General features: G+C 49.3%; 1 protein-coding gene across 2 annotated transcripts; it reads left to right on the top strand.

Moving 5' to 3' along the window:
* The first annotated feature begins 2,798 nt into the window (after nt 1-2,798).
* On the top strand, nt 2,799-26,081 carry ITM2C (integral membrane protein 2C). Of its 2 annotated transcripts, none has more exons than XM_068692090.1 (6): nt 2,799-2,960; nt 16,223-16,360; nt 18,223-18,426; nt 19,118-19,228; nt 22,677-22,827; nt 23,889-26,081. In XM_068692090.1, exons 1-6 carry the CDS (start codon nt 2,847-2,849, stop codon nt 23,978-23,980), a joined length of 810 nt encoding a protein of 269 aa, XP_068548191.1. In that variant the 5' UTR covers nt 2,799-2,846; the 3' UTR covers nt 23,981-26,081. The 2 variants fall into 2 exon arrangements, with proteins under 2 accessions (XP_068548191.1, XP_068548192.1); XM_068692091.1 differs by having other exon boundaries at nt 2,800-2,960; nt 18,238-18,426.
* Nucleotides 26,082-27,028: the final 947 nt, after the last annotated feature.

The following is a 27,028-nucleotide window of genomic DNA, read 5'->3' as shown; positions in this document are numbered from 1 at the left end:
ATTTTTAAGCTGTGTTAGTGAGAAACCCTAAGTTCATTGTCAGTGTTTTTCCTCTAAGCCTCAGACTACGTGGCCCACATCTGGAGAAGATTTCCTATTGAAAGATTATTTTAGCCTGAAACTTGGCATACAATAACTGGGGTGATTTTTCTTAATACTTGTAAAGGAAGCCATTTATCCAGATAAATAATTGAAATCTGGAGGTGCTTCAGGATAACATGGCTGCAACTGTTACTAAATATTGAAACATTAAATAAGTAAAGATGCTTAAAATTTTAGACCTTTAATGTGACTAATTTTGTAATCATTTGGATGCCTTCCTGTACATTTTCAATGACATATTTGGAATTTGGAGAGTAACTTGCCTTCCCTACCACTACTGACAGTTTTGTGTTATTTTAATTTATTTATTTAATGAGAGTATTCCATTTCTATTTGCAAATACTGAAACTTGTAGATTGTTTGAGGCACTTGTGCATATTTCCATTAACAAAGGGCAGCAGGCCATCACCTGAGGCTGCTTTTTGGAGAATAATGAGCCTGATGCAAGCAAGCTGCTGGTTCCAAGCTGTGAACAGGGGACCCCCTGACACACACGCTCTGGTGTCAGTCTCATGGATTTGATCAATACTACTTTCCATTTAAAAGAGGAAATTAATTGTTTTACTCCAGAGAAAGGCCCGGGTTGATTCAGTCCATGGCAGGCCAGCACCTGACTTGCAAGGGAAGGGAAGAGCCACTGCCACATCTTCCTGGTGCTCTGCTGCTGCCTTGGCATGGGGCAATGCTGCCTTTTATTTTGTTTCCCTCTGCAAAAATCAATAGGCAAGTTCCATCAGGATCCCTGGTGAATGTCAGAGGACTTGTGCTTATTTCTCTGTTTCTTTCACAAACAACCCAAATATTACGTGAGCATTCTTTGCCCCCCTGCCTGCAGGCTTTTCCCACCAGCCTGACAGAGTGACTGACTGGGGATGGGGGTTGATGTGTATTTGCTGCAAATGGAAGGAAGAAAACCCAATTTTCTACACCTTCTCCCTTGAAACTAAAGATTTGTGTGTCAAGATTTCTCTGCTGCTTACCAGAAGTATTGAGAGATTTCCATCCCTATTCCCCCAGCTGGCATCCTGAGTTCGTATCTTTCTCGTTAATGAGAGCAGAGTGCTCTGTGGACTGTTGGGTGGGAGAAAAATGAGGTACGGTAGTGTTTCTCATACAGAAAGCTGTATGCCAGGAAGAGCAGAGCTAAAACAACTTTTATTATTATTATAATATACTTTTTTTAAGGTAGGGCCAAGTCTATGCCCAGCAGTTTTGAATGTAGTAGAAAGCAGGATAAGTTGGTGGACTGTGTAGAGTAAGGCACGGGAGGAATTTCTGCCCCTCTGCTTCTGTTCTGGACACTTCCTTGCCCTGGAGCTGCAAGCAGTGTCATTTAAGATAAGCATTATTACTGCAGTTAGCCATCGCTGTCTCGTGTTCTGCATGTTCAGTGTCTGGATGTGGCTGGAAGTGCTCCTGACGGCAGAAGCTCGGGACCGTACTGTCTCAGTCTGCCCCTTATCTCTGCGTGAGCTGAAACTTGCAATCCTGATGCAAGCTGTACCCACGCAGTGGGGTGCGGGGAGGATTAATGGTTCTGAATATTGGACAATGACAAGTCAGCACTGTGTGCTATTGGTGTGAGTCAACTTTGAATCCTTGCCAAAGCTGGCTTTTGCAAACAAAATTTAGCACTAATTTGTCAATGGGTTAGTTTGCAATATGATGTAAAGCACTCAGTCATATAATGAATCCTTCTGGATTGAAAGAAAAATGCCCATAATGACTTTTATTATAAATAAATACTATGGTTAAGTGGACAAAATCGATGTAGGGTATTTCTGTGTTTTACCACTGACAGTTCGCTACATTCCTTACTACCTGTGTCTGCCTGGGAGGCCGAGAGGGGTTTGATGAAGATTTTATGTTTGTTTTTTTTTTTTTTTTCTCCTAATTTTGTCACCTTAACAAAACCGTCAGCGTTTGTTCTTCACTCCTTGCTGTGCGAGTGCCTCAGTGAGCCCTGCATCCAGCCAGGTAGCGCCCCGCTGTTTCTGCAGCTCAGAGAGCCTGTGCATCCGCAGCCCACCCGGGCAGCTCTGCTCCCTGCTGCTCCCCAAATGCAGCCAAACGGCCCCAGGCCAGCATCGGCGGCACAACAGCAGCTCTCTGTCCCCTCTCCCCCTTCTCTTCTGCGTGCCATGCTCTGCTTTTTTTTTTTTTTTCAGATTATTGTCCCCATGACAAAGATGATCCGTCTGTTTTCTGCTTTCTGGGGTCGAGACCAGGTTGAGGCCAGGGCAGCTGTGTTCCCCCAGCTTTTCCCAAGTGCCCCCCTCTCCCCGCGCGTTCCCTTCGCGTCCCTTTCCTGCAGCCTCTGCACGGGGCTGAGCCAGCCTCAGGGGCACCCCACGCCCTGCGGTCAGCAGCGGGGGGGAAGAAACCTGCCAAGTTTGAAGGAAATGAGGGCAGGTGCCCCCTGCCCTTGCCCTTCTGCCTCTTCCCCGGGGTTCCTGCGGGTGCACCTGGCTGGGGGCGTTGTGTCCCCTCTGCTCTGCGGTGGCATCCCCTGCCCGAGGCTGCCCCCAGCGCTGGGATCACACCAGCAGGACTCCAGCGGGGCAGGGGCCGGCTCCCTGGGGCGGTCTGCACCGCACCGAGCATCTCACGAAGCCTGGGGGGGGCCGAGGGAGGGAAGAAAAGGACCGGGGGGGGGCCGGGGCGGGCTGGGCGCGGGGCTGCGGGCGGTGCCGGCGCCTCCCCGGGGCGGTGCCGACAGCAGCGGCGGCGGCGGCGGCGGGGCCATGGTGAAGATCGGCGTCCAGCAGCCGCCCGCGGCGCTCAAGCCCGAGCAGGAGAAGGAGAAGGCGGCGGGGGGCGATGGGGCGCCGGGCGCCGTGCTGCTGCCGCCGGGCACCGTGAGTGCGGGGAGCCGCGGGGGGCTGCGGGGAGCCGGGGGCGGTGGGTGGCCTCGGGAACGCTTTGCTGTTCGGGGACCCCCCCCGCTCGGCAGGTCAGGGTCTGATCTGTGCCCCTCCCGAGTTTGCTCCAAGGGGCGCGCTGAGGGTGTGTGGGTGCTTGGTGAGGTCCCGGAGGGTGGGGAGGGGGCGGTGTGAAGCTGAGAGGCTTCGTGGATGAGGGGCGTCGGAGCGCGTCCCTCTGGTCCGGGCTTCTGCTTGGGGGAATGTGGTTGGGGTCTGGCGGTCACAGCCGGATTTCACGCTGTAACAGCTCGGGAGGCTCAGGGTTGGCATGGAGAGGAGAGGAGGTGATGGGAACGCGGCGGCTGGCGCTGGAGCAGGATGAGAAGCAAGGGCTGAGAGCGCAGGCAGCTCTCTTTGGATGCTTTGCAGGCTCCGGGGTGGGAATTGATGAGCAGAAGTTGGGTTTGCTGGTTTTAGGCAGTGGGTGTCGGAGAGGACAGGGGGCAGAGGCGTCAGGGCAGCCCCAGCAGATGCCGAGAGTGGCCGAGGCCCAGGGCAGGGACCCCTCCAGCCCCAGCTGTGTGCGGCTGGTGCCCCTCTCCAGGAGGGAGCGGTCGCTGCTGGCTGGTGTGGCCGCTGTCCTGCCTGGCCAGGGCTGAGCATTTCTGGAAGGTCTCTCCTGCCGGTAACCCCCAGCTGCCAAGCTCCTCTGGGAGGTCAGACCTGCCAGGGTAGGCAATGCTTTGGGTAAGGGTGAAGACTCCGACCAGAGAGCTGGGCCAAGTCCGTCTTGTTCCAGAGCTTTGATATCAGAGGATGAGGTTTAAACAGCACTTCTGGATTCCTCTTAAATGCTTCACACTACGCACGCGGTTTGATCATTTACAGAGCCCCAGTATCTCACTGACCCAAAATCCCCACGAGGGGCTGTGGCTGTGCTGTGTTGCTGCAGCACCGCAGAGCATCCCTCCCCATGTGCCTTGCCAGGGGAGCAGCAGTTACCTGCCCCAGAGAGCCAATTGCAGGATTGCCAGCAGGCTGCTCAGCTGTAGGCAGGGTTCAGGGAGTCACCTCCATCACAGCGACCTCTCCCATCACGAGCTGGTGTGCTCGCAGCACACTGCCTGTGCTGTCAGGGTCTGAATGTGCTCAGTCTGTCGCCGTTGCACCTATTAATGTAGCTCCTAGAAGCTCTCTGGAGACCTGTAATGGGGAACGTGGCCAACTGTGTTCTCTCAGTGATTTCCAGACTGGGTCTTTTCTTGTTACGAACAAAAGAAGGTGGTAGGTTTCTTCCCACCTTTGATGTCAAGCTCTGAAAAGGCAGCCTGAAAGTTGAATGTCACGCTGGACCTCGAGCTCACGCAGCCAACAAACCAGCTCCCTGCAGCTGGGAACTTGGTCTTTCTGCTGATCCTGCACAAGCTCAGGCAGGATCTGGCTCCTTCTCACAAGCGGTGTGCAAACAGGAGTTTAAAACCAGTAAAATAAAAAAAAAATAAAAGTAGCAGAAGCTTATTTCCATTGTGAGTGCTGCCAGATCCCAGCAATCAAAATTACCCTGATTCAGGTCCTGCTGCATGAATGGAATTGTTTTAAGTAGCAAATTATATATTTGGGGTTCTTGTCATTGCCTTGAGCGTTTCTCTGACTCCTGGGGAGCACTGTGTTGTTCTTTTAAGCCCACAAGAGCTACAGAGGAACTTAAAAATATGAATTTAAAACAAAGGCTTTTCAACAGTTCCTTAATTCCAGCAGATGGGCTTGTGAGGAAATCAGCATCAGAGCATGACAGCAGAGCAGGAGCAGGTTGTGGTGAGTTGGTGTAACAGGAGGGTGTTCGGGGAGCACAGCCACTGACAAGGTGGCCCCTTCCTGATGTTATTTTTCAGGGTATTTATGCCTCTGGTTTCTTCAGAAGTGGTCTTTTGGGTGTAGTTTGCGCATAGCTGGACCGAGAGGGTGTTGCTCTGTGAAACATCCGACCTGCGAGGCTGATCTCTCAGGAGTCAGGCTTTCTAGCCATGCTCTCTCCTGCTGCCAATAATTCCTGTCTGCGTGTGCCTCGCTCTAGCTGCCTCGCAGCAAAATGGCATTGGTGACATGCAAACAAGATGCTCTGCATTCCTTTCCTCTTTGATCTCACAACTTCAATCCCAATGATAGGAGCGGGAGCTGGGAAATGATTCAGCGGCAGCTTCCACAGCCTGTGAATTTTGGCAGGTGCTTCGTAAATGCAAAGATGCGGCAGGCAGGAAGATGTCTGTGGTACTAACGTGTCCTGAAAAGTGGTAGGTGAGGAGCCCTGACAGCAAGCTTGCACGTGATGAGCCTTGTGTTTCTCTGCTGTGCAGCTCCCTTTGAATTGGAAGGAACGTGCAATCCGGACTCAGCCAGAAAATCCATGTGATTTTGAGGCAACTGCAACATTTTAAGGGCTTATACCAGAAACAGTCCTGCTGCCATTAGTAGAAGCTGGGAGGACATAGCAGCCTCAAGCAGAAGGCAGTCTGAGGTTATGCAGTCAGTAAAATAATTTGTTGTATTTATTGGAAAATATTTTCTTGGATGCAAAATAGTATTCAGTGAGTTTTAATTGAACTCCAGATTTAGAGTCTGGAGTGGAAATACATATATCTGCTGTATCATTAAAGGCTCTGGGATACACGCTCCATGTGTTTGTGATTCATTGTATTTCATTAAAGTCTTCTGCTTCGTGAGGGGTGCATGATAAGAGCTGGAGGGAAGAGACTTCTCTCACCCCCCTCGTTCTGTACGTAACAGAGCAGCTGCTCAGCTCCGTGCCAAGACCCCTGCTGAACGTGCCTCGCTGCTGACCCGAGGGCAGCATCTCTCACAGCAAGCACAACACCACAGGCTCGGGGCCCGTGGGGACCAGGGCAGTTTGCTGAGGATGGGGAGATGTCTGTGTGCGTCAGGGGATGCTTAAAGCTTTGGGGAGAGGAAGCAGAAAGCCAAACCTGTTGTTGTGAGTCTGGAAAAGGCTGTGCTGAGACAATGCATGCAGTCCTTCATCTTCTGCTCGCTGGGAAGGTGAATGTGGAGGGAAGGACAGTATTTTTGCTCAGGTCCTGGCTGCTAGCTTTGCCTGGTGGGAGCAGAGGGCTTGGTGACCAAGGCAGGAGGGTGGGCAGAGCTCTCCCTGCCTGCAGATGCTGTCGAGCCCATGGGAACACCTTGGCAGCAGGTCAAAGCGTGAGGGTTTGAGGGGCTTTCCAGGATGCATGCAGCAATGCCCTGTGGGTGTGATTGATGTTTCACTGTTGGCTTCAGTCACAGATAGCTTTGATTTCATGCCTTTCATCTCATCTGCATTCCCTGAGACTCTTCCTTTTGGTGGGCCCTTCCTGTAAAGTCTGGGAGGCAAAAAATGCTGCTCACAGGGACTGGTTTGCTGCCACAGCAGGAGCCCTACAACCCTTCTGTCTGTCTGTGTGGTCTCTCTGTAGGCCGTACATCAACCCAACTATCTAGTGGGGTTTCTCAGCCTCCTTGCAGCGGGGCTGCCCCAGCTTGCACCCTGGTGTCTTGGGATATTCCTGGCCTTTCCCAAGCCCTCCTGGATCCACGTGGGCTGAAAGGAGTGTTGTCGCTTCGTCTCCGTTTGGCATGGTTTGGGGGTGCTGGGGACTGAATTGGAAAAACATCTCTGGACCCCTACAGGATCTGCTGTAGTGAAATGTGAGACTCCAGGCATTAATATTTGATAATCCAGCTGAACATGACAAAGGATCTGGCTAAAACTGGAAGGGGAGATTAAGAGAGAGGAATGACTGCTTCTAGCAGAAAAGTTATAAATGGGACTGAATTTGGAAACGCAGAGCTCTCTTTCACCGAAGACATGTAGACTGTAGAGCTGCAGATGGAGAAACATGTAGTCTCCATCTCGAGATGTGTATTCTCCCAAAGCTAGAGGAGAGCCGAAGCCAGCTCAGCTTTGCATGTAGGTGCTCTTGGTGTGGAAAGAAGCTGTTGTGCTTACCTGTTTTGGGCACAGTCAAGTCTTTGGAAAAAAACACAGAAAACTAAGAAACATCTTTAAAAAGAAGCAGATTTGAAAGGAACAAATGAACATTTGCAAAATGCAAGCAAGTGGCAGCTTCTCTATATAAACTGCACGTAAAAATACTGTACCGCTGTAGTCTGCTGGTAGTTGTTGTGTATCACTGCTCTCCTCTACAGCAGCAAGCACCAGCTGCACAGCTGGAGAGACAACTTCTAAAGAAGGGGTTGTTCTTGTATGTGTATTTGTGATTCCTGCTTTTGTGCTACCAAATCTTTGATTGTTAATGGGTTTACAGGAGGTGGAAAATGCATTTTCACTTCTGAGCTGGTGTTTTCTTCCCAGTTGATGTGTGAGAACATAAACATGTATATTTAATGCCAGTGTTACCTTTTGAGGGAGGACAGTGAGGTAGGGGCTGGTTTTTTGCTTTTTTTTTTTGTTGTTTGTTTAACACATCCCTTTAGGTATACTTCGCAGAGTTTTCTTCCTTGCTGCTGTGGCCACCCACTGAAGTCAGATTAAACAATAAAGCTGAGAAGGGCAAATTTGTCTTCTCTCTCTCTTGCTATTGTTAAACTAGGCACCATGTCTTTGTGGTGAATTTTCAAGTGTAGGACTGACTGTCAGGGTTTTCCTATGCTGCTGTGGGGGGAAGAGGTGAGCGCTGTTAACATTTCCGAAAGGGAGCTGTGATTTCATTTCATGTTGTGACACTGATCTTTAGGGTACGGCAAGTGTTGTAACCTGAAATCCAGTTCTTTGTTACGGTGTTCAGCTGGTCCAGCTCTTAAGCATCTTGGGCACAGCCACATCTTCCTTTCTGCTGCCCTTTCTTGAGAATCAGCCACCTCCAGCTGGAGTGAGGTAGATAACCAGGGACAAACATGGCTTAATTTGCCCCAACCAGGTAGCAGGGTTTAGCTTGCCTTTGGAGACATCCAAAATGGCTAATTTGCTCATGGTTGTCTCCCCCTGCTTGACTGTAGAAGCTCAGAGGTGAGTGCTGTAATTTTACATTACGAATCTGTTTGGACTGCAGAGCTGTCAGGACACGGAGCTCCCTGGGGGAAGCGGTGGTTGGAGCTCAGGCAGGGTGCTCAGGTGAGCTCCGCCACCCCGCTGACACCCTGCTCTGGTGCTTCATCCAAAGCCGTCGTGAGACGTGAATGCTTTCTCATGAAATCGTGGGAAACCTTTTGGTGCGTGCAGGTTCCCCTGTCACACTTTGTGGCCTCAAGTGTCTTGAGGCAGCAGCTGATCCTTTGCTCCTCTTGCACAATCAGTCACTAGCTCTCACAACTCATGTCCGTGGCTGCCTGTGCCTCTTGCACGGGTTCGTAGGTGTGTTTTCTTTTATGTTGGAGCAGCTGTACAATGTTAGTGTGGGAAGTGCTGAGTATGTGGCTGTCAGGATGGAAGTCTGTCCACACGAGCACGTGGGCCCGCTGTCCGGCCGTGTGGCGGCTCCTCGCTTTGGCGGCACGTGTGGCGCGTTAGGAGGTGTCTCACTCTGCAGACTTGGACTTTATTCCCACTTGGCACCAGCCTGAGCACACACATGAGACTAACCCTTTGTAATTGTCCCCAAGAGCTGTTCCCTGAGTGCAGCGAGCCCCAAGGCAGTGGCGCTCCCCCCGCGGTGTGCAGGTGACTGGAGCTGGCAGAGCCATGCCGACATGGCGGCGGCCGGGCTCGTGGCCTGCGTCCCCCAGAGCTGCACGTCCCGGCTGGCAGCCAGCAGGCTGCCTTCGTGGGTGAGGAGGAGGAAGACCCGGCTATGCTGAGAACAAGCTGAAAGCTGTTGGCACCTCCTGGTCTCAGTTTCTCAGTGTTTTTAAGTGTTTTTGATGTCGGTCAGAGGTCTTAGAAGGAGTCAGGTGTCAGCCCACCTGCACGTGTCTTTACCTTTGAATCAAGTCTCTCTCTTTAACTCTGCCAACCCCTGGATTTACAAGCTTTCTGTACTCCTAAAGCAGCCCTCTGCTTCGCTCTTGCTTGAGCTGCCTTTTGTCTTTAATTACTCTGGTTAGGTTTTAGACCCAGTGCCAAAGCTTTGCCTGTTTTCTGCTCCTGAGAAAAATCCCCTTCCCTTTAACTCCTCACTCCTGGCTTTCACCTGGCCGTGCTTGCTCCTCCCTGCTCCCAGGTGAGGTGCGCTGAGGTGCCCCAGAGGCTGCAGCAGGGGGCTGCTGGGGCTGCTGCTGCGGCTCAGTGACGCAGGGCTGGCTTTCCCCAGTGTCACCATGAGCGGCTGCAGCTCCTGTTGATCTCTGGAAATCAGGCTGTGTTTACCCAAATCCATATTTTGGCAGTCAGACTGTTAAACAGGTTGGGACATTTTTTGCCTCTTTGTCACCACTGTTTATTTTTGTCTGTCTGCCTGTCGCTTCAGTGTGACACTTGGGTCTCTAGCTAAGTGCCTTGTAAGAACAGCCTTGTTTTTACAACAGGCTTTGTTGGCTCTGCTAATGCCCTGAATGGTTTTACTCCCAGGAAATAGAAGAGGGAGGCTGGAAAACCTCCAGCTGGAAGTTGTGGTGCCTCTGCCAAAAAATAGAATATAGAGAAATGAATTCCTCATCCCTGCGCAAAGAGGGAGGATAAACAGCCCCTTACTTCAAAAATCAGATGGAAAAGGGAGAAAAGAGAAGGTTTATGTCTCTCTTGCTGAGGGAGGAGAAGGAAAATATGATTGCTGGGTGCTTAGGAGCTCTCACATGCTAGGCTGCATTTTTAACATCCTGCTGGCTTTGTCGTATAGCAACAACACTGTGGTTTTTAATTAGCCAGTGGTTGTTTTTGATATTCTAATTTCCAGTGCTGCAGAGTGACTCCTGAGGCAGGTGGCTTTGTTGCTAGTCATGTGCGGTGGTATCGTTTAAAGATGTGATTAGATTCATTTATTGCAACCTTTTTGCCTTCAGCTGTGATAGTCTCTTAATTACAGCCTTTCTTTTTTTTTTTTTTTTTATCATCCTCTGGTTTTCAGGCATCAGTTGTGTTCTCTGTGGAAATGCTGCTGCATGGCCCTGCACAAGCACTGCTCAAATACAGCATGCAGAAGTTGCCTTGGAAACTGTGTGCCATATATATACGTGTGTGTGTGTATGCACACACTATTTTATTTTCTGATCTAAAGTCTCGGGAGGGCCCGTCAGCCTGTAAGGGGCGTCCCGTTCTGTTCTATTCCAGGTCCCAGGATTGTTCAGAGCTGCCACTGCTAGTGCTGCACACTGAGCCCTGTGGTTCTCTTCCAGGGCACTGATCTCCACATAGTGTCACCTGGTATTTCTCCTCACTTCACTCCCTCTCCTCTCTCCAAGCATAAATGCTTTTGAAGACAGGAGTCTCCTTAATATTTTTTTTTTTTTTAATTTTTGGGGGAGGTCATCTGGCAGAGAAGCCCTTTTTGGGACATGAGAGATGCTTACATGCATACAGGATGCAAATTGCCTTTGCTGCGATGATTTACCTCTTTGACCCTCTCTCCCTTTTTGTCTTCCACCTTCCTTTCCTTGTACGTTGTCTCTCCCTTTCCTTTCTCCAGGCTCTGGCTTGGTCAGGGATTGACTCCAGTCCCAAGCCCTGGCCAACCATTCCTGCTTGCTCTGCTCATTCCTGGGAGCTGCTCAGCACCAGCCGCTGTGGGTCTGAGTGTCTCCACGTGGGAGCAGTTGTCTCAGGTCTCCGTCTCCTTGCCCCACCAAACTCTGCTGCTTACCATGTGAGACAGCGGCAGAAAGTGCCCAGCAGCTGCACGTGGGGTGCTGCCCGCAGGGTGACTTTGCTTTGCTTGCAGGAAGAACAGGCTTCTTTGGTGGGGTTCACTTTCCTGAGACGTTTTGATGCTCAAAGCCAGGTCTGGCGACAGGTCGGTCCCTATCAGCTGACACCCACTGTGGCAGCACTGCAGTTTGCCAGCAGTCAGCTCTGATTTTCTCAGTCTGAAGTCAGTGGAGGTGTTGTAACTGCAGGTCCTTACGTTCTGTGAAGCAGTACCATGTACATGGGACTTTGTATGCTGTAGGTAGAGACCTTGAACTTATTTTTCATTTTTCTATTTTGGCCTTTGGTTGCCAAAAAGTACTAACCAGCTAGATCAGTTAGATTTTCTGATGTGGATTTCTGAGGGTTTGATCATGCTTCCTTTGAGGAAGCCACAACTGCTCATGTCAATGGCTGTAATTACATAAGCACATCTTCCACATCAAGAGCTCAGGCAACTTCCTTAAAACAAGCAGCCTCCTAGAGATGGCTGATATTTTTTTACTGCCTTTCAGATAGAGCTCCTCTCAAAACTGGATCCCGTTGAGTATTTACTCTGCATCATATTTCTCTCCTCACTTGTCAGTCATCAAAATCACATCTACTATTTTTAGTCGCCCCAAGCTTCTTTGCCTGTTGGGGGTGTGTATTAAGACACTTGCCAAACTTTGTCTCCTGCTCATCAGGCCCTGCTATGTCTAAAATGAAAGATTTGAAGTCTGTGTGATTCCTAAACGCAGGGGAAAATGGTTCATGGAAAACTCAACAAATGCATCCTTTAATCAACTAGCTGTGTACAAGCAAATCTGGCTTTAGGCTTATTTGGATGTTATGTTATTGATACGAATATATGTGCTTATTTTACACTCATGTCAAGTTACATAAAAATGGGGGAAGAACGCCTCAAATCTTAGAGCAACCAGAGGGGGAAAGACTGAGAGAAGTGATGGCTGTGATGTTTCTCTATCTAAGTAATTAGATGTCATTCTGGAGGGAAATGGAGTAGAGAAAGCTGATAAGCTCTGAAAAGCTGCATGCCCTTAACTCTTTTCCTGGAGAAGCTGCTATATTGTTTTGATCTCCTGGCAGTGGCTGACGAAGGGAGGCAGACAGAGCTGCTTCAAAAGCTGAAGAAACAGGAAAAGGGCATGAGCTGAGCCCATCCCTGCAGAGGCGGTGTGCGAGTCAGGAAGGAGCAAGGCATGACATGACACCTTTAATTTCCGCACTTTGTCATCTTCAGCAAGATGCTGGTGAGGAAGAGAGATTGAATCAAGTACATATTTTTCATAAGCCTGTACTGTATTTGTAAGGCATATCAAAGATGACACCTCATCAAGTTCTTGCTATCAGCTCGCGCTAGGATTGTGTTTCCAGTGGCCCAGGACCTTCAAGGACTTGAATATATATTTTTTTAAAGTTCAAGAAGATGGAAGATACGAGGACACATCACTCCCACTCAGAATCTGCACAGACCTTCCTTTAAGAAAGTCTCCCGTGTGGATGTCAGTCCCCTGTGCGGGCTGGGGAGGGACGCAAAGAGCAGGTGCTGAAGCCCAGTCGCTGGCACTTGGGAGCAAGAGGCAGTGAGCATTTTCCAGCCCAGAGCAAATGCTCACAGGCTGCCACCTTCCCTGGCCATGGAGGGCTGCAGCTGCTGCTGACCTCCTGGCTCGGAGCTTGACCCCAGGCTCTTCTTGACCCCATCCCTGCAGAGCTGGGGAGCCAGAGGGGTTTTGCTCAGCTGTGAGAGCCCTCGGCAGTGCCCCACAGGCATAATGGTTTCTCTTCATTGTGTCTTCAGCAAGCCCTGAAATTCTGAAGAAAATCCTGAAAGACTGAATTAGGACATATTTTTGTTCCCAGACTAATTTCAAGCCTCCTCTACCAAACGCTCTCTAGCATAACCTCACCTCCTCCCGTCTGGGTATCTGCTGCCTGTGCTCTGCTCCTGCACTGTCCCTGCAAGCTGGCAGGGCGCTGAAGCGTATCGAATACCCTGTTTTATCTAAGAAAAGGAATTCCTTTTTATATTCCAGTGTCCTGCCTGCTGCCGAGTGCTGGTCTGAGCATCTGCAAAGCGATCACGGCTGCACACTGGAGCCGACTCAGCACATCTGGGTATTCAGGCTCGCATGCTGGAGCTGTCTCTGTCTCTCGCCCGGTGGGATGAAGTATTAGCAGGACAATGCCTGGCAGAAAACCAAGGCACGCAGGCGCTCTCCTTGAGAGATGGATGCTTTCCCCATATGGAGGAAGAGCGAGCTGTGCCTTTCCCTCGGGCCACACGGGGAAGGAGCTCTGCCAACTCCCACACACAGGCCGCGGGCCGTGGCCCCCTCTTGTTGCCCTGAAATACCTGTCCCTGCCTCTGCCCAGGGATGGTTTTGACCCCAGCCTTTCCGATTCTCTTGACCAAAAGAAACCGTATGTGCTTGAGGCAGGAGATCAGCGGGGTGGCTTGTTGCAAGGGGAGCATCTGGCTAACGAATTCTGACAAAATGTTAAACATCTGGTGAGCGCTGTTAGACAGTGCTTTTGTGTGTTAATATTGTGATTTTTGCCCTCAGTGAAAACACGTGTCTCAAAGGCATTCTTTGCTCTCCAGGAGAACTGTGCTGCTGAGTCTTGTTTCACGTCCCCACTGCCAAAACTGAAGGGGGTCGGCAGTGCTGCTAGATCTGCAAAACCCCCAGTGCTGCATGAGCGCGGCGTGCCCTTCTGTCGGCCCGCTGGTGGCCCGGACCTTCCCGGCAGGGTGCCTTCCCTGCAGCTTGCTGCTGGGACAGGCTGGTTCCCTTTATAACAAGGGCAGCATAAGGGAAAACTGCTCCCATGCCGGGGAGCCAGGCATTCCTACGGCAAGAATGGATGGAAACAACTGCGATGAATTTTCTGGTTTTGGAATATTCCCGTTTCTGCAGTAGGGAGAGGCTGTCCTGTGGGAAAGGACGTGTGCTGCACCACGGGGAGGGAGCAGCCTAGGGAAGAAGCCTCCTGGATTCTTCCAGCCTGGTGAAGCTTCCTTATCCCAACCGAAACGCTGCTAGAGCAGGTTGGGCAGAGCTCCTTCCACCATCTGTCGGCACCAAAATGCCTCCAGCCCGAAGCTCAGCTGCTGGCTGATGTGTGGTTGGTTGCTTTTTAGTTATGGCTCATGCATAGTGACAAAGGCCGGTGGCCTTTAGGTCTGGAAGGAGAAGTACATTTCAGTGAAGGTTTGTGCTGGTGATTTCTGCACATTGTATTGCAGGGCTGTGGTTAATTGTTCCCCTCGGACTGCATGACACCATTTTGAACCTCATTGCCTTCACTGATACTCCATCAGAAAAGTAACTGTTGAGTTGTTTTTTTTCTCTCTTATACTTTGAGTTGTTTTGTTTTTTTTCACCCTGGAAAAAAAAAGGGCAAAGCCCTGAGTAGCTTCTCCCACCTTCTCCCAGATACAAAGCTCAGGCGGTTCTCCCTAAGCTACGAAGGCTTTGCAAGGAGCCAAACCCATCTCCTACTGCAGCAAGGGGTGAGATGTCTCCCTGTGTTCCTGGCTGTGCAAAGAGCACAGACCTGCTTAGCAAATGGCAAACCAGCAAGGGCTTATTTTTCCCTCCCTGCCATTCTTCAGACAATTTTTTTCTTTTTAGAGGGCTCCTCTCAACCCTCTCCCCAGGCTCACTGGGGAGTTAGCACTTGCAGCTCCTCGACGCAGCAACCGGCACGTTATCCATCACGGGAACCCGGCGCCTTTTGGATGTGCTTCTCTTGCCGAGCATTAAGCGTTTTCTCTGCTGTGCTTCAGTGGTTAGTAGCAGGAGAGCTTTTTGTTCCTTTTCACCCCCCGTGTCCGCACGCCTTCTCTGATGGCAAGTATCTGGGGAAATCTGTTGTTGTGAAATACTTGACATACAGCATGACTTTCCCATCCGAGCAGTTCATGGCAGAGAGCCTTTAAACAGAATTGTGATTTGATTTTTCTTTTCTTCATGGCTTGTCACAGTTGCCACCCCTCATCTGTAGGAGGAGGGGGAGGGAATAAGAGGAGATGAACTTCAGATGCTTTATTTTTCAGTTCGCTCATCCTGTTGTTTGCTGGAGGAGTGGCCACAACCTAGTTAAACGCTGATCCTTCAGTGTAGGGAGCTGGCAGAGTTGCTACAGGTCTTTCCAAAGCTGGGATGAAGAGGAAATAAATATAGATTAATTTCTCCTGGAGGTGTGCTAGAGCTGCAGCTTTCCTAGAGCTCTTTGACCAGAGGCCTTTGGGCTTCAGCTCCTGCACCACCACCCTGTGAGCCTTGGCCATGCTGCCCTGGAGAAGCTACCTCCTCCTCTGCTGTTGTCATGGGTATATTAGCGATGCATCTCAGACATGAGAGGCTGGTGTTTTCTTTCAAATCTATTCCTCCAGCTTGCATCAATCCCCAGCTAGCCATGGTGAGAGTGTTTTTCTAATCAAACGCCTCAGATCACAGACTGCGGAGAGGGAGATGAGCTGCAGGAGCCCTCCCTGGCGTCGCTCCTCTGTCTGCTTGCTCATCTTAGGGTGGCTTTCCAATTTTCTGGGTGGAAACTGGGGCATCTGTGAACGGATTTCTTTCATCTGTTTCTGAAAGCCCTTACATCCTCCTGCTTAAGTTTTCAGAGAGTTATTTTGGCAGGAAAAACAAGAGCCTCGTGGGCTGGGATGCATGCTTCCCAGGAGGTAGCCCTGCCATCGCACTGCCCTCCTGTTTGAAGGGTGTAACAGGGTGAGCTGACTCCTGCCTGCAGTCAGACAGCACTCTGAAAAAAGCAGGTATCTTTTCTTTTGATCCTCGGACCAGCCTGCGTGTTCCTGGAAGGTGTGACAGAGTCTGCCTGACAATGAGGCGATCAGCGCAGCTGTTTGGGTAAGCTCACCCCACCAGGGAGGTACCAGCAGGTACTTCTCTCACCAGTCGTTTCCACATCGAAAATTTCCCCTGAAGAATGCTGCAATGGTGTCAGTATATCAACAACAACAACAAAAAAAAGAGTATAAATACAAAAGCAATGCACTTTTATCCAGCATCCATCCAATTGTAACTTCTGCATCCCTGTTCCTTCTTCCAGATAGCCTTTTTCTGATTGATCCTTATCACCGCTGAAACAAAGCTGGATTTTGTTCTGGGCCGTTTGTAGGAACCAGGGCATACATGTATGTTTGTATGTTCACACGTATCCGTATATATGTGTATATATATGTGTATATACATGTATATATATATATATATATATATATATATATATAGGGTGGCAAGAGAGGAAAATGCATAAAAAGTGTTTTACTCTTGCTGGAGTGCTGCTAGGTGTGAAGTCAACTTACAGAACACTGCCCTCGTTCTTCAGTTGCACTGCAGAAGCTCACGCGTGGCCTCTACATGAAATATTGCTGATTTTCTGCTCTCTCTTGCAGCAGCTGACCGATGCTCTCATTTTTGCCTTGCAGGAGGAGCAGGCTCCTGCGGTGCAGAGCCGGAGGTCATCGCTCAGCGGGGTGTGCTACCTGACCATGGGTCTCCTCGTACTGCTCCTCGGCTTGGTCTTCGCTTCGATGTATGTCTACAGATACTTCTTCATCACCCAGGTATGGGTGAGCGAGGAAGGGCTGCTGGCTCCTTGACCCAGAGCAAGCAGACAAGCTGCTTCAACCTTTGGTTTGCTGCTGCTGTTTCTGCCTTTGTGTGGTGGGGATTCAGGAGCCAGTGCTTCTGGGCCCCGCAGATGGGCATGTCTGAAGGAGTGGGTTCAGACTCACCTCCATCCTGACCATCAGGAAAGGCCTTCTGGAAATCCTCCTTTTCTCCTCCTTTGTGTTTTTTTTTTTTAACTCGTGTAAAAATATCCTGCAAGTTCTGCTTTGTGAACCCAACATTACTGTGGTCTGCGGTCAGCCAGCTTTCAAGCATGGCTGGCTGTGAGGATTGAGCAGGCCCTGGAGAGAGCAGGGGGGACAGGCAAGACAAAACAGCTTTTTGCAATGTTTTGTTGTTCTTTTTTCTTAGGCTCTAGCACAGAGAAACTGTAGGCATAACAAAAATAGGTGCTGCTATTAATAAAGCAAGCAGTGAATAGAAAAGCGAGCAGGAGACGGTGTGGCAGGTGGGCCTACAGCCTCTGTTAAATTCAGCACCTTTCCCTTCATTCAGGCTTTGCATAGCCTGGCCTGGTAGAGGCACTGGGCTTGCAGCATTGTGGATTTGAGTAACAAGGGTCAGAGCGTGGGGACTGGGACACAGTAGAGCTGCTTTTTAAGCAGGAAACTGCTGAGCTCTGTGGCTTGCTGAGTGTTTAGCTAAGAAAGCCCAGAGCATTGATTTGCACTGAAGACCTCATTCTGCTGTGGAGCAGCTATTAGTGAGTGAGCTCTCCCAGGACTGCCGGCTGCATTCAGCTCTGCAGCCAGCACTTATCCACTCAGCAATACAGGCTTTTTATACACTTCCTTCCTCCATACATGTTCGTGCTGTCAAATTAATTTGCAGTCCTTGTTTTCAGATGCATCAATTCTTTATTACCTGTGCTCATTTATATCTGGTCTGGAATCCCTGTGGCAGCGGTAGGGCTGCTCGCCCCTCCCACACACCGGTATGAATATGATGGGCCCATATGCAGGGATTTGGGTGCAGGCATTTGTTTCTGACTGGGTGGCAGCCACTGGTGTTGAGGACTGGGTGAGGGACAGTGTTTGGTCCATCAACCAGTCGATAACCTACCCTCGATGCGTGCTGAGTGGCACTGGGAAATGTCAGCTGCTCAATTTGGGGCTGCCTGTTGTTACCCCACTGCCTGCCTGTGATACCAAATGAAAGCTTTTGTGCCATTACGTGACAGAGCTCCTTCAACATAGTCAGAGATGGTCTGGGGACCAAGGTGATGGAGCCTTTATGCTCCAGGTCCCCGATGGCTGCAATTTGTCTCTGTGATGCTCAGACTTAATTGCTCACCCTGGGGTAGCTCTCTTACCTGTAGTTTGTGCTTCTGGAGTCCCAGAGGGCAGCAGCTCCTGATGCTGTCTTGGTGCATTTGCCACAGACGAGCTACAAGTGCCTTTAGAAGTGATGCTTGGCTTGCTTTAAGCTTACATGCCTTATACAGAAAAATGCAGTTGCCAGAAGCTCTATCTACAAAAGGATCTGAACAGGCTAGTCATGAAACTTAAGAGCCTACTGACAGACATTTTACCTTTCTGAATTGCTCCATATGAAATCCCACAAGGGATCCTTTCTTCCCTTTGGACTTGGCTAGCAGAAAGGGAGAGAGACACGGTCATTTCACAAGGGTGTTTTGCACTCCCTTCATCGAGAATTTGGCCAACAGATTTTGAAATACTCTTACGTGCTTGTTTGATAAGTATTTTTACCCAGTTTGGGGACTTTTTTTTTTTTTCTGTGTTGGCTCTCGTCATTAATGGGGTGTGGGGTGTACGTGTGTTCTGTCTCCAACCAGATCTCATCCCCACAGCTTCCCCGCGAGAGCGTGTTTCACTGCGGCGTCCTTTACGAAGACTCGCTGTACTCCCCGTTCAAGGGGCAGCTGGAGCTGCATGAAGACGTCAAGATTTACATCGAGGAGAACTACGAGCAGATCAATGTCCCGGTGCCACAGTTCGGGGGAAGTGACCCTGCGGATATCATCCATGATTTCCAGAGAGTAAGGCGCTCTTTCTGGGTGTAGCATGGAGCTGAGCTGGGGGGCTTCAGCACGGTTCTCGTGGCCTAGCACTATTGCTGTTGTCGCATATCTGTACGATGATCTTGTTTTTGAGCTCTCCTCCTTCTCAGGGCCCTGTCTGAGCTTTTCCAACCTGCTCGTCTTGCATGTTAGGCCTTGCTAGGGAGGTCCTTGGGCAGGTTTGTTGCTTAAAAGAATTTCCTGTCTTCCCTGAATTTTTCTTTTGGCTGTTTAATGTCAGTGTGAGGTCGGTGCTCGCTGAAGTCAGGAGGCAGCAGGAGGGCCTTCCCTGTGAGCTGGTGGGATGTGCCAGTGTGGCTGGGCGTTGGGCATGGGGTTGGAGGGTATTTCTGGTGGAAATGCAGGACAGCTGCTGGCACAGCCTTCAGGGGCGAGTCGGGTGCCTGCAGCCACGTGAGGAGAGGTGGTGAAGTGCATGGAGAGGGGAGGGAAAATGCAGAAGAGAAATGGAAACTAATGTTCACCAGGAGTGCTCTGACAACGAGCAGAACCAAGGGCTTCTCTAGGGGGGGTTGAGGGTGCTTCAGCCTGGAGTGCTCCTGTTTTGCTTTTTTGCCCTGCTCCTCACTTCAGCCTCTTTTCAGCTACTTTCACAGCCATATTTTATTGAGAAGGGCTCAATTCCTTAATCTCTCTGCTTGGAACACAGGGTCTGACAGCTTATCATGACATAACGCTGGATAAATGCTACGTCATCGAGCTGAACACCACTATCGTGATGCCTCCACGCAACCTGTGGGAGCTGCTGGTTAACGTGAAGGTACAGCTGCAGTACTGCTTTACTTTGTGTGCTTTCCTTGAGTTTGATCCTGGGTGCTGGTTAGAATCTCTTGGGAAACAAAAAGCAGTGTCTGTGGAAGTAAGCCTTGGCTCTGACAGAGCTGAGTCCTCATGTAGAGGGAAAGCTTCAGGGGCTGTAGCTGAAATGTTAATTCTGCAGACAGCACAGTAACCCTGGCATGATGGATGAACCTGACCAGGGTAGCCCAGAGAAGCAGCAGATTCCTTTCCCCTGGTGCTTACTGATAGGAGTCAAAGTGGGGAGAAAATTGCCCTCTTCTCACTCTTGCTGCTGCGTTTTGCCATTTGCAGAGCTCTTGGTACCCTGCGGGGAGCACCAGGCCTTCTGCTGTTACCCCTTTGGGGGTGGAATCTGTGCTGCTTCCCTCGCCATGCTGAGGGCTGAAGCACAGCACTTGGTCTGATGCAGCTTTGCACACAGCAGGCATTAATTGGGTCTAGTACCAGCAGTTTTGTTCAGTTCAGAAGCCCATTTTGGTGTATTGCAGTGACTGAAAACAGCCTTAAAATAGAGCGCTATTTAATCTTAACAGCAGGAAAAAAAAGAAACAACAGGATTTTTAAGGCTGCAGAAGATAAAGCAAAGCACTGAGTTTAGCTCTCAAACTCCCTTCCAAGACAGTCTGTGTAGAAGAAAAACAGTGCAAGTCTTTCTCTAATTCCCTTCAGTCAGTGCTGCTGCATGCAGTGTGATGAACTTTGTAGGGTTAAGCTGAGAGGTGAAAGGCTGGGCTTGAGAGATGCCTGATCTCCCGTACATGTCAAACCCCCAGCTTGTTTCTCAGCAGTCCTCACAATTTCGTGCACTCTGACCATCTGTTAAGTGTGCTGGGAACACCACTGGGGCACAACACACGGTTATTTACTGTCTCTCCAAACCAGCCACCGTGGCAGGTGACCAGTCCCTTGGGCAAAGGGAAATGGAAAAGAGAGGAAATGGAAAAGAGCAGACCCTTAGCAGAAAACTAGGAGGTTGGAAATGCTGGTCATGTTCTAAAATAACAGCTATAAAATTACAGGAAGTGAAAATGATGCTTTGTCTTTATCAGAAATTGAATTAAAAAGGGGGATAAAAATATGGTTAAAGTGGTCTTATGACCATTATGACCTTAACTCTTTTTAAAGAGTGTAAAAGCAGATGTGGGTTTAAATAACTGATTATTGGGACAGACACATGTCCAATCTGTCTGTGCACTTTAGAGTCACTGTTTTCAAGCGCTTAGCTTGCTCTTGAGCTCACAAGAAGCTTCTCATTGTGAGGACAGTGAAGCAGGAGAACAGGCTGCACACAGAGGTTGTGCTACGTCCATCAAGGGGTAAAAAACAAAACCAAGACTGGATATAGCCTCGAGAAACTTGGCCCGATCCCGTAGCTGCCCCTGCTTTGAGCAGGAGGTTGGACCAGACTCCTCCTGCGCTCCCTTCCCAGCTGAATTATCCTGAGCCATGGCAGCAGCCTGTGTCAGGCAGAGCGGGCATGTTTCTCATTTTCATTGCCTGACGAGGTGCCCTGTGCTGCACGTGCCTTGTGCCTGCTCTGTGCTCCCAGCTGCGTGCAGCCAAAGCTGTGCCAGACCCTGCTCAGGTTTCAGCCCTGCAGTCACCTCTACGCCTTACTGGGCCTCTCCTCTCTCAGCTTTTGGCCTGCAAATGGCAGTCGTGCTGATTCTTGCAGGCTTACATGTGGGTATGTGTAATGGCTCAGTGAACAGGGCTGTGTGAGTATCCGAGAGAAGAGGAGGGAGGGATGCTCCCACTGTGCGGCAGCAGGAAGCTGGAGATGACCCAGTTAAATGATGGATGATCCACGTCTTTTGTAGAGCCCAAGACTAATTTCCCTATGGAGATGCTCAGAGCTCTACTGTTCTTGAAACTGTTAGCAGAGAATTGAAGGTAACATACTTTTTGCACAGTCCTGTGATGGAGGAGCAACAGTTCCTGACCATTTCAGCTCCCCCAGCTATTTAAATCTAAAACAATGAACATAATGGGTTGCACACGTGTGTGTCTGTTTCTAAGACCTCTTGCCTTGTCAAGGATGTGACAAATCCTGAGCCCCAATCTCACGCGTTAACATGACAGCTTGTGTCAGTAACTGCACGTATCATGTGCCCTCTCCTGCACTCTCCCGCTGAGAATCAATAATTGAATTTCTTGTGGAACTGTTGTGTTGGTGTAATACAGACTTCCACTAATAGCCTAGTGCCCCAGCGCTGGGGGAGAGCTTTATTGATCCAGAAGGTTGTGCCAGCCCAACAGCACGGCGCTAACTTAGGGCAGTGTGTTTCCAGGTGTGTCTCTGGAGATAACCAGCCCTGTTGTGGAAATTGAAGAGATGAAGTTTGAAATGGTGCTGCTGTTGCTTGCTTTTTCCCCTGCTGGTATTTATATCGGTCCCTTTTGGGGGATCTGCTGATTCTTTTATTCCTTTGACTCGTCTTAAGCAAGTGGGACCATAAATGAGTCTATGCTTCATGGCCTGGTTAGCATGTGGCTTGCTCAGAAGTGGCCCCCACCCCAAGCTGGACTTGTAGCACGGCTCCCTATTGTCCTTGTGGTGCCCAGGCAGTGGTGAGATGCCCTGAGCACCTGGGCCCCTCCACTCTGATGCCTTCACGAGGTCAGGCACAGCTTGCAGAGTCTTTGCTGCCGAGCCAGTTCTCTTTCCTGCAGCAAAAGAGGTGGCCTCCATCCCTGGGAGCTCCATCCCAGCTCCTCCATTTCCTCTCTCCCATTTTTTTCTAGCTCCTGGTGGCTCTCTCCTACATTTTGCCTACCAAGCACCCCACTTACCACCCTGGTCTTCAAAGCCACATCAACCTCAGCAGCAGGGAGATGGTGTGTGTCTGTGGTCGTTGCTAGTCTCCGTCCCCATTACTGCAGGCTGTCAGGGCAGGAGGTCACTGGGGCTGTGCTGAATGGGTCACACAGGAGGGGGAATTGCAGCAAAGTTGGGAATCTGTTGGAATCTCAGCAGGGCTGGGGTTGGGGATTTTGTCTTTTGAAGTAGAAGTAAAATCCACATTTTCAGTGGAGCTTCTGGTGTTTCACCTGAGCCTGGATCCCCCTCCAGATGGGTTTGCCATGCTCTTAGAGTTACAGCTTTGCACGCCCTCCTGTAAAACCGGGTTTAGTTTCTAACGGGGTCAGTCCTACACTGGCTTTACCCCCTGTCTGAGTATTCAGCTTTTGAAGCTAATCTGTTTCACGTGCCCTGTGCTAGTAGCAAGGGAGAGTTGAATGCAAGGACAGGCGAGCACTTTACCCAGCCTTGCTCAGTGCAGCTGGAGCCTTCAGGCAGCGAGTTCCCCCAGGTGCGGCCATCGTTGGCACTCCCTGTGAACCAGGGCTTTGTTAACAGATCGCTGGTCATGCTTTTTTTGTGTGTGTGGAAACTGTCATTTCAGAAAGGGACGTACCTGCCTCAGACGTACATCATCCAGGAGGAGATGATCGCAACGGAGCACGTCCATGACATGGAGCAGCTCGGCTCCTTCATCTACCGCCTGTGCAGCGGCAAGGAGACCTACCGGCTGAAGCGGCGGAGCGCCAGGAGACGTAAGAGCCCAGCAGCTTTCAGCCACCCTAACTCGCCTTCCCCCTGCATCCCAGTCATTATTTCTGCTCTAACAGCCGTGCTGGCCTCCTTGTGGCGAGAGGGGAGGTTTCCCTGCAGGTGTAAGCGCACAGATTGTTTTGAGGTGTTCCCCGTTTAGTTCAGCTGAACCCCGGCCTGTGATGGTGCTGCTGCAAATGGGTGCTGGCTGCTGCAAGTGTTTCTATTGCTGTGTCTCTCACCCTAATCAAAACATTAATAAAGATGCTTGCAGGAGCTAGCACTTCATTTACATGTGGACTCCTGGGGCTGAACTAATAGCAGTACTGTGGGGAACGGTCTGGAAAATTTCCCTAATGCAGATACCTGCTTCAGTGGCAGCTATTCAGAGCAGATTAGGTCTGCAAATTGCCTTTAATTAATTAAGCTCTTAATAATATGGAAAAAGTTGTGAGGAGGGAACAATAGACTACCTTAAAATGACTTCATGAAATCTTATGTATGTACCTTACATACAAACGCTAATGTCTTGCAAAAAACTCCGTAGTTTCAGTATCTGTAGTTACTTGGTCTCAGATACTGGCACATTTAAAGCCTCACCTGAAACAGCTTAACGACGCGGGGAGCATTCCTTGTTCTCCAGAGAGGCTGAAGCCATGGCAGGATCAGTGCGCCCGATGATTCAAACAGCCAGAGGAAGACGATTTTAAGCCTTCCTTGACTGCGATCAGGGCTGTGCTCTGTACCAGCCTGTGACTTCTGCTGGTTTTGTGAGGCTTTCTGGTCTGTGAGATAACACTGAGATGCTGTCAGCTGAAATCAGCTGTTTCCCTGTGGCTTCTCCAGCTCATGGCAGCTCTTATTGCAGGGCTAAGGCCTAGATAATGTGGTTATTCTTCCAAAGAAGAGATTATGCTGCTTTTCATACAGGCTGTGTTGTTCCTGCATTTCAGTGTTCAATGGTTGCATCCCATCTGCTTTCCTTCCCCCACTTACTGCAGCTCTTGTAAACTAACATTTGTTGAGTTTTCTCCCCATCTCTCTCTCTTTTATTCCCTTGTAGGTATCAGTCGACGTGAGGCTGGGAACTGTCATCGTATTCGTCACTTTGAAAACACTTTTGTGGTTGAAACTGTTATCTGCAAAAAATCATGAGGCTGCTGTCCTGTTGTAACCTTCCTTGGCTTTGCTTGCACACACATGCTCTCAGCCCTCTTTTTAGACATGGTAATGTGTCTTACTTTTTTTTAATTTTTATTTTTACTCCTTCCCTTGCTTGTGAAGCTCTAACCTCTTGGGTCTATCGTGGCCTCACAGCTGATTATCTTTTCCTCCCTCCTGCCTACCTGAGACATTTCACTGGGCTTAAATTTACACAGTGGTCACGGATAGCCTGGGAGTGAACACAGCCTCTTCCGTGCCACAGGACGGAAATCTCTTTTGGGAGCAGGCTTGGGGTAGAAAGGATGGCCAAGAAATAGGATGCTGGAAACAGGTGCTCTTTTCCTGGCTGAGCAATTTCCTGCTGGCAGTGTTCTGAACCTGCCTTGGCACCAGGACAGAAGGTGTATGACAGGAGGAGGGCTACCAGTTTGATGCTGACGTAACTACCAGAAATATGGAATCAGACGCCCTTAGGGAGAGAACAGATGTGAGGCTACAAACAGTGACTCAGAAAACTCAGCAGAGGGAGATTTCTGCCCAAACTGTGCTTTGGTACTCCCAGCTTGCTGCTTTCTGTCCTCCTGAAGGCCAGGTTATCAAGCAGAGAAAGCAGCCTGCCCTTGCTGCCCCTGTTAGTATTCCTTGCCACATGGCAGTCTGCTCCTGAGCCTGGCGTGGCTTGGAGCAGCGTGGGGTGCCCTGGGGTGAGCCCCTGGAGGGTGGGTATGCGGGGCTGATGTGGGGTGGCAGCAACATGGAGATCATAGTGCTGCTTGGGGGCCACAGAGCAGGGAGGCTGCATAGCCACATGCAAGGCTGCATAGCCTTACTGGCTCTTCTCTGCAGAAGAGGCTGCCATGCCTGTGTGCAAAGCGGTGTCAGCAGCAGAGTTGGTAGTTACTGGCGAGTACAGAAGCAGATTTTTTTGTTTGTGCTGAGAGAGAGTTTTCTTGTATAACTCCTCCGATGAAGGCTGTTTTGATAGTAATTCCTGTAGCCCTACTGTATATCACATCATCTGAGGGCATCATTGTAGTACAGATATTGATACAAGGAAAGATTCAGTGCATCGATATGCTGCAGAGAAATTGTGTGAACAAAATTGCATTTCTATTGATCATTGGAGAGAAGAATTGCAGAGTAATTCAATATTCTTCCCTCTGATCCATAAATATAGTTAAAACTAATTAGGTTCTTAAAATGCAGGCAGTTTTTTGGCTTGAAAGAACAGCATGAAGTTCAGCTTGGCACATTCTTGTTAATTGGTTTCCAGCAAATCTGGACTTGTTCATCTGTTGAAATGAGCTTGTTGTTTTAGAAAGGGGAAGGATAAAGTAAATGCAAGTACAATCATTAATTCAGCAGGACCAAAAAGTGAATATATTTTAGAGTAAAACTTCTAATAGTTATACTGTGAGCTAGTTACATGAAAACAAAACAGTATCTCAAAGTAATCATCTAAAACAAGAGGAATTAGTATGTCCTTAGAGGCTGAGAGTTTATTTTTTCGTATAAATGTAGAGTCAACCATAAATATTAAATTTTAGCAGGTAGAGGAGGAGATGTTGGTCTCCTGCTTTAAGCTGGATGTAAAATGAAGAACTGCATGTACTTCATGCAGGTTGGTAAGGAAAGTTTCCTACTGCCAGAAGGTATTTGCTTTTTTATAGTACAGCTGTGTTTTTCCAAATATAACTTGCTATCAGCCCTAGCCTTTCCTTGCAAAGTGCATGAAGAGCAAGTCAGAGAACTGGTTTGCTTGGTGGAAGTACCACAAACTGGTAAATTTAAGCCCTGTGTTTCTCTTTGTTTCTGGGCACCTAAGCCTGCACTCAGGTGAGCACACAGACCTTTTCCCCCTTCCTTCTGATTCTGCATGAATTAACTGGTCATTGAATATGCTAACTCTGTGCAATCCCGCAGCTGTAAGGACAAGCCCTGGTTCTTTACGATGAACTGACACGTTCACTGTTTCATAGGGTGAGAATGCAGTTGTCTAGAAAGAAAACACAAAATGCTTTGTATATTTTGTCTGGTAGGACTCTTACCTTTTAGGAAACATCCATGGGATAATAAAATCTTTTACCTCTGATATGTGAAGTGTGTGTTTGTTGAGAATGACAGCACATCCCCTCCGTGAAGCTATCGCCCATGCCCCGAGGTGTGGAGGCTCTCCCCAGGGCGACGGGATTGCTGTGCAGGGATGCATCCAAGCCGCCAGCTGCCAGAGCCTGCCCATACCTGCAAGCTTAAGGGCTTCCTCCTTGCCATGCCGAATTCAGCCAGGCAGGACTCTTCTGAGCTGTCTGCCCCGCTTCCATCCTGGTGAAGAAGTGTCTGAACAGTGTTCCTGAGCTGGAACATTGGAGCTCTTTCCAAAATCAGTCTCTAGTCGATCAGTAAGAAAGTCAACGTAAGGCATTTTGCTTGTTACAGTCTTTGTATTTACTTCTTCAGTACCTGGATGCCTTTTCCATTGTTAGGGTTCTGTAGAAGAGTTTTGTGTTCTACAATAATTGTGTTTGCCAAAGCCTGTTCTGCAGCTAAACCTAGTAATTTGGCCTGATGCAAAGATGGAAACACCATAGCTTGCAAAGGTGTTTTTTTGGAGTAGTATCTGACAAATACACTGTTCCTCTGTGTCCGTGCCTCAGAAAATTCCTGTGGCTCTTCCAGAGGAGAGAGCAATGAGGAGAAAGCTGTGACCTGGATTGTGCGCTGTCATGAGATTGTTTTCTGTGAAAATGAAAATGTGTTGCTCTAAGAAATAAATGCTGAGGAGATGATTTCAGTATGCACCCCTTAGGACCATCTGTCACAATATTAGAACAAGAAATGGGCATATTCTGGCTGTTGATGACCAGTGCCTGGAATACCCTTCATCACTGCTTCTGATTTCTTTCTTTTTCATCTAGCTAAACATTGGAAGAATAACAGAGGTAGTTATGTAAGATCTACCCCTACTATTAATTTTAAATTCATTTGTTTCGACCATGTGTGACTACAAGTTTACAGAATAACTGCCTCTAAACTATAATT

The sequence above is a fragment of the Anas acuta genome, chromosome 9 (assembly GCF_963932015.1).
Source record: "Anas acuta chromosome 9, bAnaAcu1.1, whole genome shotgun sequence".
Lineage (NCBI taxonomy): Eukaryota > Metazoa > Chordata > Aves > Anseriformes > Anatidae > Anas > Anas acuta.
The sequence above is the reverse complement of the archived record's forward strand: the minus strand, read 5'-3'. Positions and strand labels throughout refer to the sequence as shown.